General features: G+C 46.2%; 1 protein-coding gene across 2 annotated transcripts in view; it reads left to right on the top strand.

Moving 5' to 3' along the window:
- Window positions 1-15,223, top strand: part of LOC117054436 (pseudouridine-metabolizing bifunctional protein C1861.05-like) — a 31,088-nt gene that overhangs the window by 14,785 nt on the left and 1,080 nt on the right. Inside the window, exons 12-20 of one of the 2 annotated variants that reach the window (XM_033163255.1) lie at window positions 897-963; window positions 2,087-2,181; window positions 4,989-5,117; window positions 6,875-6,989; window positions 7,724-7,861; window positions 8,462-8,628; window positions 10,559-10,650; window positions 11,266-11,407; window positions 14,434-14,560. In XM_033163255.1, the coding sequence (XP_033019146.1) occupies window positions 897-963; window positions 2,087-2,181; window positions 4,989-5,117; window positions 6,875-6,989; window positions 7,724-7,861; window positions 8,462-8,628; window positions 10,559-10,650; window positions 11,266-11,407; window positions 14,434-14,560 (1,072 nt within the window). Of the gene's footprint in view, window positions 1-896; window positions 964-2,086; window positions 2,182-4,988; window positions 5,118-6,874; window positions 6,990-7,723; window positions 7,862-8,461; window positions 8,629-10,558; window positions 10,651-11,265; window positions 11,664-14,433; window positions 14,561-15,223 lie in introns of those variants that run through there. The other variant, XM_033163254.1, reaches the window with a different exon arrangement.

The raw sequence follows: 15,223 nt of genomic DNA, 5'->3' as shown, positions 1-15,223 counted from the left end.
CTTGCCTCCCAGCCACTTCTTATGGGTCACACAGGTGTTGCTATGATAAAAATGATGGTTGTCATCATCAGACACATGGACCCATGAGCTAAGAGAAATAAAAACATTCCATAATAAGTGATGAAAACTCTGTGGAGTGAGGAAAAAGAGGAGGGTTTAAAGCTGATAAATAGAGTTGTTCACCCTATGTCATCTAGTGGAACATTTGATGCCAAGTGATGCGAACACACCTCTTTGATAAAAGTGAGCAGAGTTCCCTAGCCAAATGTCTGGCCACCTTTCTGATTAGCTGACAAGTGGATGAAGACAGAAATGGAAGAGTGTGATGGTTATTTAATGAACAATTAACTAAGAAAATACTTCTTAATCCTTGGAGACAGAGAAGAAAAGTACAAACCATGATGAATGTTGGCCTAGTAGACAATTGGATTTTATAGATTTTCCATTTCTAGAAGAAATATGGGAACCTCAACAGATGTCAGAAATAAGTTTATTGTAAGGAATGGCTGTAGTCTAGCTCATTTTGGATGGGGAAAGACCATAGGTGATTGTCAGAGCACCTGCCTTGCATGCAGAAGGTTTGAGGCTCAATCCTAGTGTCTTCTTACTGGGCTGGAAAAAGCTCCTTCCTGAAATCCTGAAGAGCTGCTGCCAGTCAGAGTAGACAATGCTAACTAGATGGATCAATAGTCTAAACTTGGTATAAGGTGGCTTCCTGTGTTCCAGTCCCATGAGATCACATAAAGTAGAATAGTCTCCAGAGGACTTGGGTTTAACTTGAGCCAGTGTTGACAGCAGTAGCATTACGGTACCATCTGGGAAAATAGAAAGAAATGGTGCCAATCAAGATCAAGGCACACCTCATTTTTGCCCTGTTGATTTCTGTGCATTTGCAGGCCGGAGGACAGACAAATCCATCAATAGTGAGACAGTCGTTCGGTGGTGTGGGGAGAAATCTAGCAGGTAATTCATTCTAATTTTGCTCTCTGCAGGGAGATACTGGGTCCAGCATATTGCTATGCTCAGCCCCCACATCGAGCTAGGAAGTTCCAGGGTCTCAGAGAGCCAGTGTGGTGTAGTGGTTAAGAGCGGTAGACTCGTTATCTGGGGAACCGGGTTCGCGTCTCCGCTCCTCCACATGCAGCTGCTGGGTGACCTTGGGCTAGTCACACTTCTCTGAAGTCTCTCAGCCCCACTCACCTCACAGAGTGTTTGTTGTGGGGGAGGAAGGGAAAGGAGAATGTTAGCCGCTTTGAGACTCCTTCGGGTAGTGAAAAGCGGGATATCAAATCCAAACTCTTCTACTCTTCTTCTCAGCTCTCCCCAGGTTTGTTGGGAAGGAGGTCATTGGATGGTCGTTTGGTGCTTTTTGATATTTGCTTTTTATTTACAAATATACAGGTTGAGAATAGTTGGAGATCTAATGTGGGAACAGTCCATTGCTCCCAAATGACAGCCGGCACCCCAAAACACTCTTCTGGCACTTCCACATGACCTGTTTATTGAGCATTTGTCCTCATTTGTTTGCAGGGAGATTAGACAATGTTGGATATTTAATGAGGATCCATTCTGATTTGTTCGCGGCGGGGGGGGGGGCGGGGGTTGAAGATGTTGCATCAAAGGAAGTGTTATCCCATATTTCACAGGGTGTGTTCTTTATTGCCAAAAGTCCAATCTTTTGGGGAAGTGGTTTTGTGCAGAACAATATTTGTGCAACTCGAATCTGTCAGTATGCACTTGAATCCCGCCAAAACAGAATGAGTCTGAGAGTGCTATGTCTCTCTTAGTCTCCATCTCAAACTGCAACCTCTCCTCACATGCAGACCTATATTGCATCATCCTCAGTAAAGAGCAGGGAAAGGCCATCTCTCAGGTATTTCCTAGCTGTTCAGAAGACCAGTTATTGATCCTGAGCTAGATGGATAGTTTGGCCTGGTAAAAGGCACTTTCCTATATAAATTAGAAAGAGTGCAGTAGATATTTCACTGACTGATGACTCCAGAATGCTTCTACTTTGACTTTCAGATTCTAGGGTTGTTGGCAGATACAGTAATCCAGCTTTGTTCCATTTCTCTTCCATTTTCAGATTGCTTAAGTCGTCTGGGGAAGACCCCGTTCTTTATCTCCGTCATGGGGAAGGATGAGCATTCCGAGTCCGTCCTTCGCCACTGCAAGCATATGGTAGCTCGCAGCTTATGGTTATTCTAAATTAATCTGTAGCAGGGTGGCTGTTTTTCATACTGCAGATCACAAAAATTTCACCATTCCAGTCCCAGGTACCCACCCTCTGCTTACTATGAGATTCCTTGTGAGAGCTCTTCATTTCAGGGACACAGGAAGCTGCCTCATAACTAGTCAGAGGAAAGGTCCATCAATAATAATAATAATAATAATAATAATGTTATTAATTATACCCCACCCATCTGGCTGGATTTCCCTAGCCACTCTGTGCGGCTCAGTATTGTCTGCACTGACCGGGAGAAGCACTCCAGGGCATCTAAGTCCTAACTGGAGATGCCAGGGACTGAAGCAGGGACCTTATGCAGGCGAATCAGATGCTCTGCCACGGAGCTATAGCCCTTCCATGGCAGGGAAGTTAGAGGAGGGGAATCTCAGATCCACCTGACCCTCCAAACTCTCCCCAGACTACACCTGCCTCACTCCAGGTCACAGCCCTGAGTAAGCAAGGCCTGTCTTCGAACTCTGACAATGGCTCTTCTTCCTTGTCTGGATGGAGGACCAAGAGGAGCGTGTGTATAGAAAGCAGTCTACTATGCAAAAGGTGTGAATTTTACATTCCCTTTTCTGCCCACTGTCGTGTCAGTCTCCACCCACCACTGGAATGTGACCCTCAGAAGGATGTCCAGAAGGGAATGCGGCTCTCTGGCCTAGTATGATTCATCACTCCTCTTTTAAGCTAAAGTGAATGTGGAATTGAGGCAGCAGATTTAGAAGGCAACAGAAATGAGCCGGGAAAAGTTGAGAAGCCTGCATACTCCAGGGCCATGGATATCAGTGAGACCCAGGTGCAACTGGGATGTGCCTACTTGTCCCAGTCTGCTCGTATGTGACGCTTTCTGGATTAACATTTGCTTTGTGGTGTTATTCCAGGTCTCCTTGAACTAGAGGCCAGATTCATCATGCAGATGAGGAAGCACATTCACTAGCTGGGCAGGCGCTGGTGCACATTTTGCTCTGAATGAGCTGCAGAGAACAGAAAACTAAATTTTTTTTTTTTTTATAAGAATTTATTGGCATTTTTCCAAACAACATATACCCTCACCCACACCCACAAATACAAAACAAATATGACAAATACAAACGGTATCAAGATTCTTATAGCATCTTTCTAAAAAGAAAAATTTCTTTTTCCATATCTTGACCATTGACTTCCCCTGCCTTTTCACCTTCGATTTTATATCCTTAATCTATTTTATAACCATTTCTTCTGAAAAAAAAAAAAAAAAAAAAATTTGGTTCAATTATATATTTACATCAAATTATCTTTTCAACACCTTACTAGTAAATACATCACCATAATAATACCTCATCCTAGTTCTTCTTAATTCAATCTTATCAATTTCTTAACTTAATCTAAGTCTTAATCTTGCTCCTCGCATCAAATCTAATTCTTCTATCCTTAAGATTACTGCTAATAACATAAAAACTTGAAATATCTCCTTTCATATACAAATAAAAATATAACAGAATATTGTTGACAGTATTCACCCTCCACTTTCGATTTGCCGTGTTAGGCTACTTTAAATTTTGTTTAAGACTTCACCCCACACCCCCTCTGTCCATTATTCTTCTCCTGGTGGCATCGGCACTGAACATCCGTGTAACTTCTCTCTCCCAACGTCCACAGATCCAGGCACAGTCCATGTCTCTTCTTGCCACGAGTTCAGAGGTGTCCATCTCATCATCTCCCTGCTTCTTCGGTTCTTTGTAACGTTCCTTTTCTTCTTGTAAATACCTTAATTCTCTGTCCCTGGCCCCCGAGCTCACACCCCGGGGACTGGATATAACAAATCTTAACGTCGCCTTGGGGCTGCCACCCCCAAAAAGCGAATTTCTTCTCCGAAGTTGCTCACTCAGTTCTCTCCATCTTTCCATCCACTCTCTCAGCTCATTAGCAAGACATTCTTCATAAGTGTCAAAAGTTTTAAAAGCCTCCTCTGTGGGCAATTGGTTCCCTTTCAGATCCCCACACAAGACTTTGACTTTTCTATAAACAAGTTCCACCTTCAAGGCAGTGAGTCTCTGTTCATCTGTTAGTCCAGAGTTCAATACCAGTTCAAGGACAAAACCCAGCATACTGGCAGAGGAGGAGGAAGTGGGTGTTGTATTTCTGCTCTCCTCTTTGTTCAACGCCATTTTTCTGTGCTGAAGCGCAAACACCGCAACTTTAAATGGAGATATTTTCCTCTAGTTAACTGCCCGAAAAAAGAGTTTGCCAGTCTCATGTGTCAATTTTAGCTACATTGAAACCAGTTCTGTAGCAGTAAACCCTCATTTGGTTACATTCTTCGGCTCGAAGGGAGGGAGGCAGGCTACCTTTCCCCTTCCCCCCGGATCGTTCCAAAAGCGCGATTTTTAATCCAAATCTTTACTCACGACCACCGGGTTTTTAGCTCCATTCTTCGCAGGTAGAACTTGGACGCTCACCGCGGGCTTTGTCGCCGCATTTGCATCCCGGTTGGGGCATGTCCCCTGAAGCCCGGCTCCGGTTGTCCCTTCACCCCCACTCCCCCTTTACAGGGGGGGCAGGGGAAGGGTTCGGAGCCTCCGCGGGCACAGCCGGGGAGCCCAGGGTGCGGGACGCTCTTCCCGCACCCCAAACGGAGCCGCGCGCTGCGGTAGCGCGGCTCCTAACCCCCGGGATGGACAAGGCGCCTCGGAACCGAGGCAGCCTTCGACCACCCGGCGATGGCGTCGCCGCCGGAAGCCAGAAAACTAAATTTGTCTCCCCCCCACCTTACTTTGAGGACATGAGAGGTGTCTTGCGACTGGAAGGGCACAACACAGCCACCTATTGTTCCGTATTCACAGGCAGTGGAGAGCTCTCCCTGGGCTTGGGAGACATGGACATCCACCAGCAGATCACCGAGCAATACGTAAGACCCTTCTGCGTACAGCATGAAATCTCTGTGCCTCTTTTCTGCTTATGGTGCCCTCTTCTTTCCTAAGGGGCAGAGGATATTTTCTCAGGGTACCTAGGAGGGAAACAAAGGGGAAATGCAGAACTGGGTAATTCTGGAAGGCGGCATGAAAGCCACCTTTCTGCCACTGCTGCCTCCACCCACAATTGCTTCCAGACTGTGTTTCTAGGATGTGCTGAGCTGTAGAAACACAGATAAACACAGCCTCCTTGGTGGCTGAGGCATATTTTTGGGACACTTAATGGAAGGGGTGATTAGGAGTGATTCAGGTGCAACCCCACCCTTTCCCCTATTAATTAAAAAAAAGCCTGTTGGGGGGGGGGGAAACCAAGTCTGCACTTAACAGCTGATACTGTTTGGTTAAGAAGGTATGAATGCCTGCCAGTAATCCACTTATCACCAAGACCCTTGAAAGGCTGAAGCTTAGCTCCTGGAAGGAAAAAAGTGGACATTGTTCCCACCCTCTCTCCACCTTTTTCCGATCCCCATTTCATTATGAAAGGAAGGAAAAAAGGAGGCACGGCTATTAAATGATATATGATTCCCTTGGATTTCCACAGAATAACACAGCAACAAAAGCACCTCAGAATTTCTGCTGGCTTCTACCTGTTGCAACGTTACCTTCACTGAATGCAAGAGGCTGCTGGAGCAGAGAGAAAAGCCAAAGGCAGGAGTGGGGAGCCTGCTGCACTACAAATCCCATCAGCCTGAGCCAGTGTGGCCAGGGATGATAGGAACGGCAGTCCAGCAACCTCTGTATGATCAGAGGTTTCCCACCCCTGACTAGGATGCTGGACAAAATGTTAGGCTAGGTCTACACTAGTTAACTCGTTTAGCAGGGTTGGGACTGCAATCCTCCAAGGGGTATATCCCATTGAAACCAACAGGCCTTACTTCTAATTGACTATATCATTCTATTGCTTGTTTTAAAATAATGTGAATGTCTTGGATTTGTTGGATCCTATTCATGTTTGTTGAGAACTAAGCCCCATAGGTTTCAGTGGGGAAGGCATCTGCCTAGACCTTGGTGACCTTCTTCTGAGGCTGCCCCAGATGACCTGGTCATGGAGCATCTTGAATTGCTTGTGCAAAGATGGCTCAATATCTGCTCCTTACTAAGCATTCATCCTGATTTGTTTGCAGGTTGGCTATATGCCATCTCATAATCATCCCACATTTTTATAGTGTTTCCCCATCACTTTCCTATCCACAAAAAGTTCATTTTTGTCCTAGCTCCAGTCCCAAAGCTTCTTACATGTGAGTAAGAAAGTAAGCTTTTTTTCCAAGGCTTACAATGGCATAACTCAGGGTACATGTACAGATCATCTTAAGGCACAGCTGTAGAGTTCAAGAATGACATCGGGGTTCTGAGACCAGGACTAAAGCTATGGAGATGACTCAGCAGCTGGTCCCACCCATCCCACCAGAATTTGAAGCTGAGTCGTGGCAACACTAACTTGTCCCTCTTTTCCTTTGAGTTTGGTACATTTGGAGCTGCATGCTTCTGCAAGGGACTTGGGTGTGTTGCCAATGGTGGATCCGCAGCAAAGCGATGTCAGTGGGAGCAACCAAAAGGCCCTGGCCAAGTGGAATATGCCCAGCCACATAATTTCCTTCTTTTACTTTAGGAAAAGAGGGACATCTCATTCCTGGAATAAACATGGATTTCCAATTGCCAATATTGTCTCTGTCTCTCATGCAATTTCCTCCAGGTGTCCAAGTTTAAGGAGACTCTGTGCTTGGCCCCACTCGTGTGCATTGATGGGAATGTGCCCGTGTCCACTATTCAGTATGTCTGTCAGATTGCCAGGGAACATCACCTAGCAGGTAAGAAGGGACACTCACAAAGCACAGCCTAAAATGCATTGTGTTAACAGAGCATAGGAAGTGGCCTTATATAGAGTCAGACCTTTCATCTATCTACCTCAGCATTGTCCACACTGACTGGCAATAGCTCTCGAGTTTCAAGCAGGGGCCTCTCTCAGCCCTATGTGGCAACGTTGTGGATATTTCCTGGGACCTTCTGCATGCAAAGCAGCTGCTCTATCACTGAGCTACGTCCCTTTCCACCTTCTCCTAGTAAGAGAACGCTCCCAGCATCATCTCACTCTGGCTTATTTTGCTGCTTATTTCCAAACGGCAGAAAAACTACTACGCTCAATGCCCTGTGTTCTGAGAGAGGGTGGCATATAAATAAAATCTTGATGACAATGATATATATTTTTTCTTTGCATTTAGCTCTTGTACAGTAAATCAACATTTTAAGAATGCAATGTGATGAAATCTCAAGTGAACATGAACAGGGAATTAACCATTGTATTTTAATAGTGACATCTGTAAATGTCAGTGGAGGGCTCATCCAGGCTTCCTTTTGTGCTGTGTTTCTAGGCACAGGTCTGGGCTTTAAAACTCCATGTCGAAGCTGGTTTATATCATTGGTACTGCCCCGGACATTTTAATAGAAAGACAATGTTTGTAAACTAGACAGATGAATTATTGAATACGTATGATTCACGTTTGTCGGGTCAGATTGACTAACCCCATTTGATGCTCTTCTGAAGTGTGTTACGAGCCAACAGATGTGGACAAGGCTTCTAAGCCATTCCTTTCAGAAAGCTGGAGAGCCCTGGCCTGCATTTCTCCCAACCTACGGGAACTAAGAGCAATCAACCGGACCCTGGGACATCCTGTTCCGGCAGGTGAGGCACTTTTGAGAATGGAGGCTGGGAAGCTTTTGTCGTCCCCCCCCCCTTCTATCAAAGCTAGGAATATACTGTATCTTCCTTATATACAGAGTCAGACTGTGGCCAAACTATCTTAGTATTGTTTGTCCCAGGCTGGGAATCTGTGTGCTCTGGGCTACACCTGCCATTACCCCTGACCATTGGCCATGTTGGCTGGGGATGATGGGAATTGTAGTCCAGTAACACCTGGAGGGCCACAGGTTCCCCATTATTGATGCAGAACCATGCTGTCTTGCAAACACATCTGTCACTGGGTCTTCCTCTGCCCACCAACACCATTAGCCCCTTCTAGCTGACTTTTCCTACCATGACTCTACCTAGGAAAAAGATTCCCTGCTTGTGGCCCACAGTGTCAAGACAATGACGATGATTTTATGTACACACAATAGGTCAGCGCGTCTGGCTGTTAACCAGGAGGTTGGTGGTTTGAGCCCAGCCAGGGATAGCTGTGGGCAGGATTCCTGCATTGCAGGGGGTTGGACTAGATGATTCTTGGGATCCCAACCCTATGGGTGGCATTGATGCTCTCTGACTAATTTTCCTCCACTCTTAAAGATCTGCCATCTACACTGGAAGATGCTGTCAAAACCGCTCTGACCCTGGCCCAGCCCTTACTGGGAGAGTTGCGCTGCGTAGTTGTGACACTTGGCCAACATGGCGTCCTGGTTTGCTGCCAGAACATGGATGGGAGGCTCTCTCTTCTTCCTGGAACTTTCAACAAGGTAGGAGCATAAGGCAGGAAGTGTGAAGGGATAAAAACAGTGAAGGGGGAGGCGTGAGCTGTAGGTAAAAGGTGCTTGGCAGGCAGGGAAATATTAAAAAAGGGACATCTGGTGCAAAATTCTATATTAAGCACCATTTCCCAGAGTTCCTTAGGAGGAAATCTTGACAGTTAAGCCAGTTAAAAATCTAGGGATAATGTGGCAACTTAAGCTGATAGAATATGTGCAGTTTGTGGATTTAACAGATAGAATAAGAGAACAAGAAGAACATACGTTTAGAGAAGATTGTAAAACGTTTATTGAATGTATGGGGGGAAATTGTGTACACTTGAAAATGGTGGCAGCATTAAGATAAATTCAACAGTGTACATAAGTTTTGATGGATGTAATAATGGAATACTGAATGGTTTAGTAGTATATGTAAAATATGCAGGGATTTATGATCTGCAAAATGAACCATGGAAAGAGAAGGGAAGTCATTGATATTTTAAGGATGTTTAAATCAGTATTCTAAACTGTAACACAGAAAATTTAATAGGAATTCTATCCTATCTATCTAGGGATAATGTCAGTGTAGGCAGAAACTTGACGGAATTCAAATATTGCAGAAAAATGGCAGCTATTAAAAATGTCCCATCCTCACTTTGGTTTTTGAGTTTTCAGTAGATTGTGTAGGCAAAGGGAAGTTTTTATCCGTCTTTCACAACACTAGAACTCATGGACGTCCCATGAAGCTGAATGTGGGGAGATTCAGGACAGAATGGACTTCTTCACACAGTGCATAGTTAAAACTATGGAGTTTGCTTCCTGACGAGGCAATGATGGCCACCAACTTGGATGGCTTCAAGAGAGAATAAGACAAAGGCTTTCACTGGCTACCAACCCATTGTAGTGCTGTGCCTCCACTGCTGGTCAGAGTACGCCTCTGAATACCAGCTGCTGGGAGTCAAAAGTTGGAAAGAGCGCTGCTATACTTGGGTCCTGCTGTCAGGCTTCCCATAGGCATCTTGCCTGGTTGCTGTGAGAACAGGATTCTGGACTAGAAGGACCATTGGGCCTGATCTAGCAGGACTCAACCTTTGCGAACATGAGGACCAGTAACTTTTCTAGGAAAAAATTGATAACCTGAGATTTTCAGAGTAGTCAATATTTCTGTTGTGGACCAATTTCAGTCCAACAAAGCATTCATACATGTGTATACCCCTTAAAAAACAAATAAATCCAGAAATCCTACTGTTCAGCTATTTGGTGAAGGAAACTTTTCAATCTTATTATTTCAGTACTTTTTAGATCTGTTGTACTGACTCTACTGTCAGCTGCTGGTTTTATTCTGGACAAGATTTCATCTTTGTTTTATGGTTTTAATTGTTGACTTGCAAACCCCCAGATAACTTTTGTTATTGTGTGGTATCGATAGGTGTGTGTGTGTGTGTGTGTGTGTGTAAACTCAGCACATATTTGCAAATAGATTACTGGATATCCATTTGCAAGTATGGCATTTGAGAATGAATTTTTGGGGATATCACTCCTAAAATAGAAATTAGCTTCACCTGTGGAGGTACTCCTGACCCAATCCCTGGGGTAATAACTGCTTACTAGTATGACACAACCCTATGCGGTTGCATAGGCTTAGCGACCGTGAATGGCCCAAGGCCAGCCAACGAGCTTTGTGACCAAGTGGGGATTTGAACCCTGGACTCACATGTCCTGGTCCCACTCTTCACCGCACTGGCTTCTCCTGAAATGAATGAGAAGTTCCCTTCTCATGTCAACGCCATGCGTAGTTCATTTGGGTCTCTGGCTCCCCACCTCTAGGGCCTTTTCTGCCTCTAGCATTCACCTGACAGTGTATAACAGGAGCTGAAATTAATCTTACAGTTCTCCAGGTTCAGGGCGTCTCCCTCATTCTGTCTCCTATCTCACCTTGCAGGCCACTGCTTCAGATGAGCTGTGTGCTGTTCACTACCCAGCGATCCCTGTCCCCACGGAGGAGATAGTCAATGTCTCTGGAGCAGGTGACAGGTATGTTGCGAGCTGCCCAGAGAAGTTCCTGCCACAGCATCAGGCTCCTCCACCTTCCTCTCCTCGGCCCCTGCCCCCCTGGTTGCTGTGACAACATAACAGTGCCTGCATGTACGCAGCATTGCTAAGGAATCGCTAGTCCAAATATTTATCTGGAGGTGGTGAGAGAAATGGGAAGGTTTATTGTGAGCTGTCATTTCCCTGAGCCTTTATATGAAAGAGAGAGAGAAATGGAGGCAATTAAGTCTCAACAAGACGTTGACATCTTTGCTCCACGTGCCTCCAGACGCTGCAATTGTAAAAAGCACCTGGAGCCTCTTAGTGGGGCAGCCGGGCTTTGGCAAGAGGCGGTGCTGAAACGAGAGCCTTCAAGACCTTGACGTCTCAAAAGGTTCTCCATCAACTACTCATGGTGGTGCCACCACCACAGCCATCCACTTAAGCCAGGGAAATGTGGGTCTGGGAGAGGGACAAGGGGTTTATACCTCTTACCATCAGGAACTGGGGTGCAAGATGAGAACACTAAAATAAAACCACCATAAACGGTGAAATTCAGTTGCTGAAGAGCTTAGTCTTTTTCCTTCAGTAAGCCGAGTTGGCCTCTTTTCTCTTCAGCTTAATGGCTGGAATCCTCGCTGGGCTGCTTGCTGGAGAAGACATGGATGATTGTGTCCGGATGGGCCTCTTGTCCGCCAGCTTCTCCCTCCATTCTTATGAGCCAGTTTCACCGGACATCAGTACCACCAGCGTGAATGTGGCAAGGCTCAAGGCTCAACAGTGGCCTGTGGCAAAGCGCTGGAAGTTGACTTAAGAGTTGGTCAGCCCCTTCTGCACCCTGAAATGGGCCGATGCACCAACATCTCTCTCTCCTACCTGGGCCTGCTTCTGAACTGAATCAGGTGGGCTCCGTGATTGCATCAGGAGAAGAGGAAGGGAGGCTGGCTGGGTCTCTCCATCTTCCCTTTGCCCTTCACCATTCTTTATTGCTAGGCCCAGTGCTTTTTTTCTTTAAAAAATGTTTAGGGGTACTCTCACTTTGACTGAAGAAAATCACCATTTTATAGTTCAAATTGGGAAACATAAAGTGGACAAAACTACAAAGATTCACAAAATGTTTAGGGGTATGCATACCACTGCGTACCCCCAGAAAAAAAGCACTGGCTAGGCCTATGACCTAAATTTTTTTTTAAATTGAAACCCTGCACCAAAAAAAGTTGAATTATGCAACCTGTCCCCCATGAAGAACTATTGGAAACAAATAAAAGAAATTAACAGATGGTGCAATGTTAGTAGTAGAAGCTCATTTTGAAACTGAACGTAACATAATTTTACTTTAAATTTTACCTTCAAGCCAAAAGGCTGCATTTAGCCTGGTTACACAGTTGGGACACAGCTACCTCTATCATGTTACGTGACTCTAGATTTATGTATGTGGGATGTGGGCTCAAATGTGTTTTAAGTGGTGGTGGACTTTGGGCTCTCAAATTTCAGCAGCACCCTGTGTGATGCTAAAACCCCTCCGCCTCTCATGCTCCATTCTACAGCATTGGTGTGGAGACCCCTGTGGTGTGGCGGCCTAACCGGTTGCCCTTCAACTTTGTACTTTATCACAGATATGCAACATCTTTTTTTGACCTATGACTCTCATCCGCCCTCGGCAGTGTGGCCATCAGCCAAGGATGGTGGGGGATGCAGTCCACAACATTTGGAACGTACCACATTGGCCACCCCTGCCTTAGGCTGTTTTCTGCAACTGATGGGTTTGAATCAATTTTCTCAAAGGTGGGGTGTGCCAACCAAATTGCATTCCTGGACTAGGAGCTCTTATAGTGTCACAGAGGCTGCTGGGAACAGCAGTGTGGCAAAAGGGACCCTAGTGTGGGCATTGCCCCAAGTTACATGTCATGGTGGTGACTCAAGAGAGCAACAGGCATGTAGTGTCTGCTCCAATGCTTGCAGGTGGAGGTGTGGGATTTGTTCAGCAGCACACAAGATGGCTCAAAGGAAGCGTCCCACAAAAGGGCAGTTGTGGTTTTCTTCTCCAAGATACTGCACCAGGCACAGCGGTAGGCTAAAACTCCAGGCCAGCCTCCTTCAGGGGAGCTGAAACACTTTCTGCCACCAAGCTTAGATCAGAACTTGGTTTAGGGAAGTGCCTGTGATTTGAAGATGCTTCACAGCCAACAGTCCTATCCAGTAGAACAAAATGAGTTGCAAATGCCAAGGAGGGGTGACAAACAGGACTGATCAATACATCTAATATAAGGCATTGAGTGCAAGAAAGTACCTTTAATCTGTAAGGTAAAGGTAAAAAAGGTTAAGGACCCCTGGATGGTTAAGTCCAGTGAAAGGCGACTATGGGGTTGCGGCGTTCATCTTGCTTTCAGGCCGAGGGAACCGGAGTTTGTCCACAGACAGCTTTAATCTCTGCACACAGGCGACACACTTTTGCCCAGCCTAGGAAAGCTTTTTTTTTTTTTTAACCAGCACAGCTCACTCAGTACCTTGCAGCACCTGCTTAGCTAAAATAATAAAAATCAAATTGTTCCATGACCACAATGGGGAAAGGTGGCATTCAGCGGGAAGGACATGCTTGTGTTTTACAAAGGAGTTGGGTGTTGCTGCTGAGGGGTGGGGGTGTAAAGGAAAGAGGGAGGGAGGATTTTCCAAGCAGGAGGCGCGAGCTAGAATTTCAGTATCACAAAAAGGGGGTGGGGGTGGGGGTTAAGCTGGGGATCCAGATGCATAAAAGGGCTCCCACTCTTGACGCAGAGACATCACCCACATGCATGTGTGGCTGGTTTTAATCTCTCCGGCAAGCTCCAAGGCAACAGCAGCCCTTTGCCCAGAGAGCCGGGAGAGAAAACCCAGGCAGGAAAAGAGGATGAGGGTTTCCGCAGTGGCTACCTTTGCTGTGCTTTCCGTTCAGTTTTGTACCCTGGCTCAAGTCCATGGGAAGTGGGCTGGGAAAGGGCTGGTGGACCCAGCAGGGGCTAGAGGAGCCAAGAAACCTTTCCACGCGCCCCGTGAAGGAGACAGAGAGGCGGAAGCCCAAGGACTGCCTTCTGCCAGGTTGCGGAAGGTGGAGGGAGGAGCTGGAGCAGGTGGCAGAGCCCACAGCAAAGCGGAGAGCAAACCCCAACCGGGACATGTTAAACAGGCGGCCAGCGGCAAGAAGCAGGTTCCCCAGCTGTCCCCTCCGAGAAGTAAGAGCCCAGGACTTCAGAACTACTTGAAAGGACATGGGAAATTTAACACGGATACGGTGAGTAAAAGACCTCCAGCTTTTTCGCCAGTCCCTTACGGCAGTGGGGGCTAGGGTCCTCCACGTGTCGCTGAACTACAACTCCCATCAGGACAAGCAAGCATAGTGGATGGTCAGGGATGGTGGGCAATGTAGTCCAACAAGAGCTAGAGAGCCACACATTCTCCAACCTTGCCTTAGAGGTACGGAGAAAGCAGCCTTGAACCAAATCAGAGCACTGGGTCCGTCTGATGGGAAGTGGTTTCCAGTTCTATCTTGAGATGCCGGGCACTGAACTTGAGGCCTCCTGCATGCAGATAATAAATGAACAAATATATTGTTGGTTTTTGCACACTGCGCCACCCAGAGGCTTTTGAACCATTAAGTGGTTCATAAAGACTTTTAAATAGACAGACAACTCACATTCAGGCAGTGTGCTGCTGCAATGTGAGAACATAGTGCTGGATGCAGCAGGCCAAGCTCTTCTTAATGCCTTTAGCACTGGTGCCTAAAGGGATTCTCTTTGCTTTCCTCCTCAGTATTCCTGTCCTGGGATTCAGTCAAGGGCCTGCAGAAAACCCTCAGACTGTGATGGCTGCCTGGGCCTCTATACCTGCAAACTGCCGAGAGGGAAGTGTGACCTGAAAGCAGTTTCCCGTGAAACAGGTAATACATAAAACACAGAAGAAAGCCTAAGACACTGGTGAATGGGGGTGTGTGTGCTTCTGCTGGACATTCTGAAATAAATCTCCTTTGTGTGAAAGTTCCCAGTAAAGGCTATTATTGTGGAGCTAATTCTGTATCTGGGGCTGCACCACTTTAAGTGTTTCTGTGTACAAGGGAAGTGTGTCATGTACAGTGGTACCTCTGGTTGCAGACGGGATCCGTTTCGGATGTCCAGCTGGATCCCGAGGTTTTCACAACCAGAGGGACTGCTTCTGTGCATGTGTGCTCAGCAAAACCCTGGAAATATACTTCCGGGTTTGCCGCTTACGTATCCCGAAGTTTACATAACCGGAGGGATACGTAAGCGGAGGTACGACTATATTTTGAATCCTCCCTGCAAAAATTAAATAGAAAATTAAATAGCAGGGGAAGGGTTCTAGCCAAGCATCCTCCTCCTTAAAATGTTGCTTTCTATATGTGGAAGGTACAGATGTTTTAAATATATGGAGGAACATTTCATCATCTGAGCCTACCTGTGGTGATAAGAGTCTAGAACAGGCTTCCTCAACCTTGGCCCTCCAGATGTTTTGAGACTACAATTCCCATCATCCCTGACCACTGGTCCTGCCAGCTAGGGATCATGGGAGTTGTAGGCCAAAAACA

The sequence above is a fragment of the Lacerta agilis genome, chromosome 10, assembly GCF_009819535.1.
Source record: "Lacerta agilis isolate rLacAgi1 chromosome 10, rLacAgi1.pri, whole genome shotgun sequence".
Taxonomy (NCBI): Eukaryota; Metazoa; Chordata; class Lepidosauria; order Squamata; family Lacertidae; genus Lacerta; species Lacerta agilis.
The sequence above is the reverse complement of the archived record's forward strand: the minus strand, read 5'-3'. Positions and strand labels throughout refer to the sequence as shown.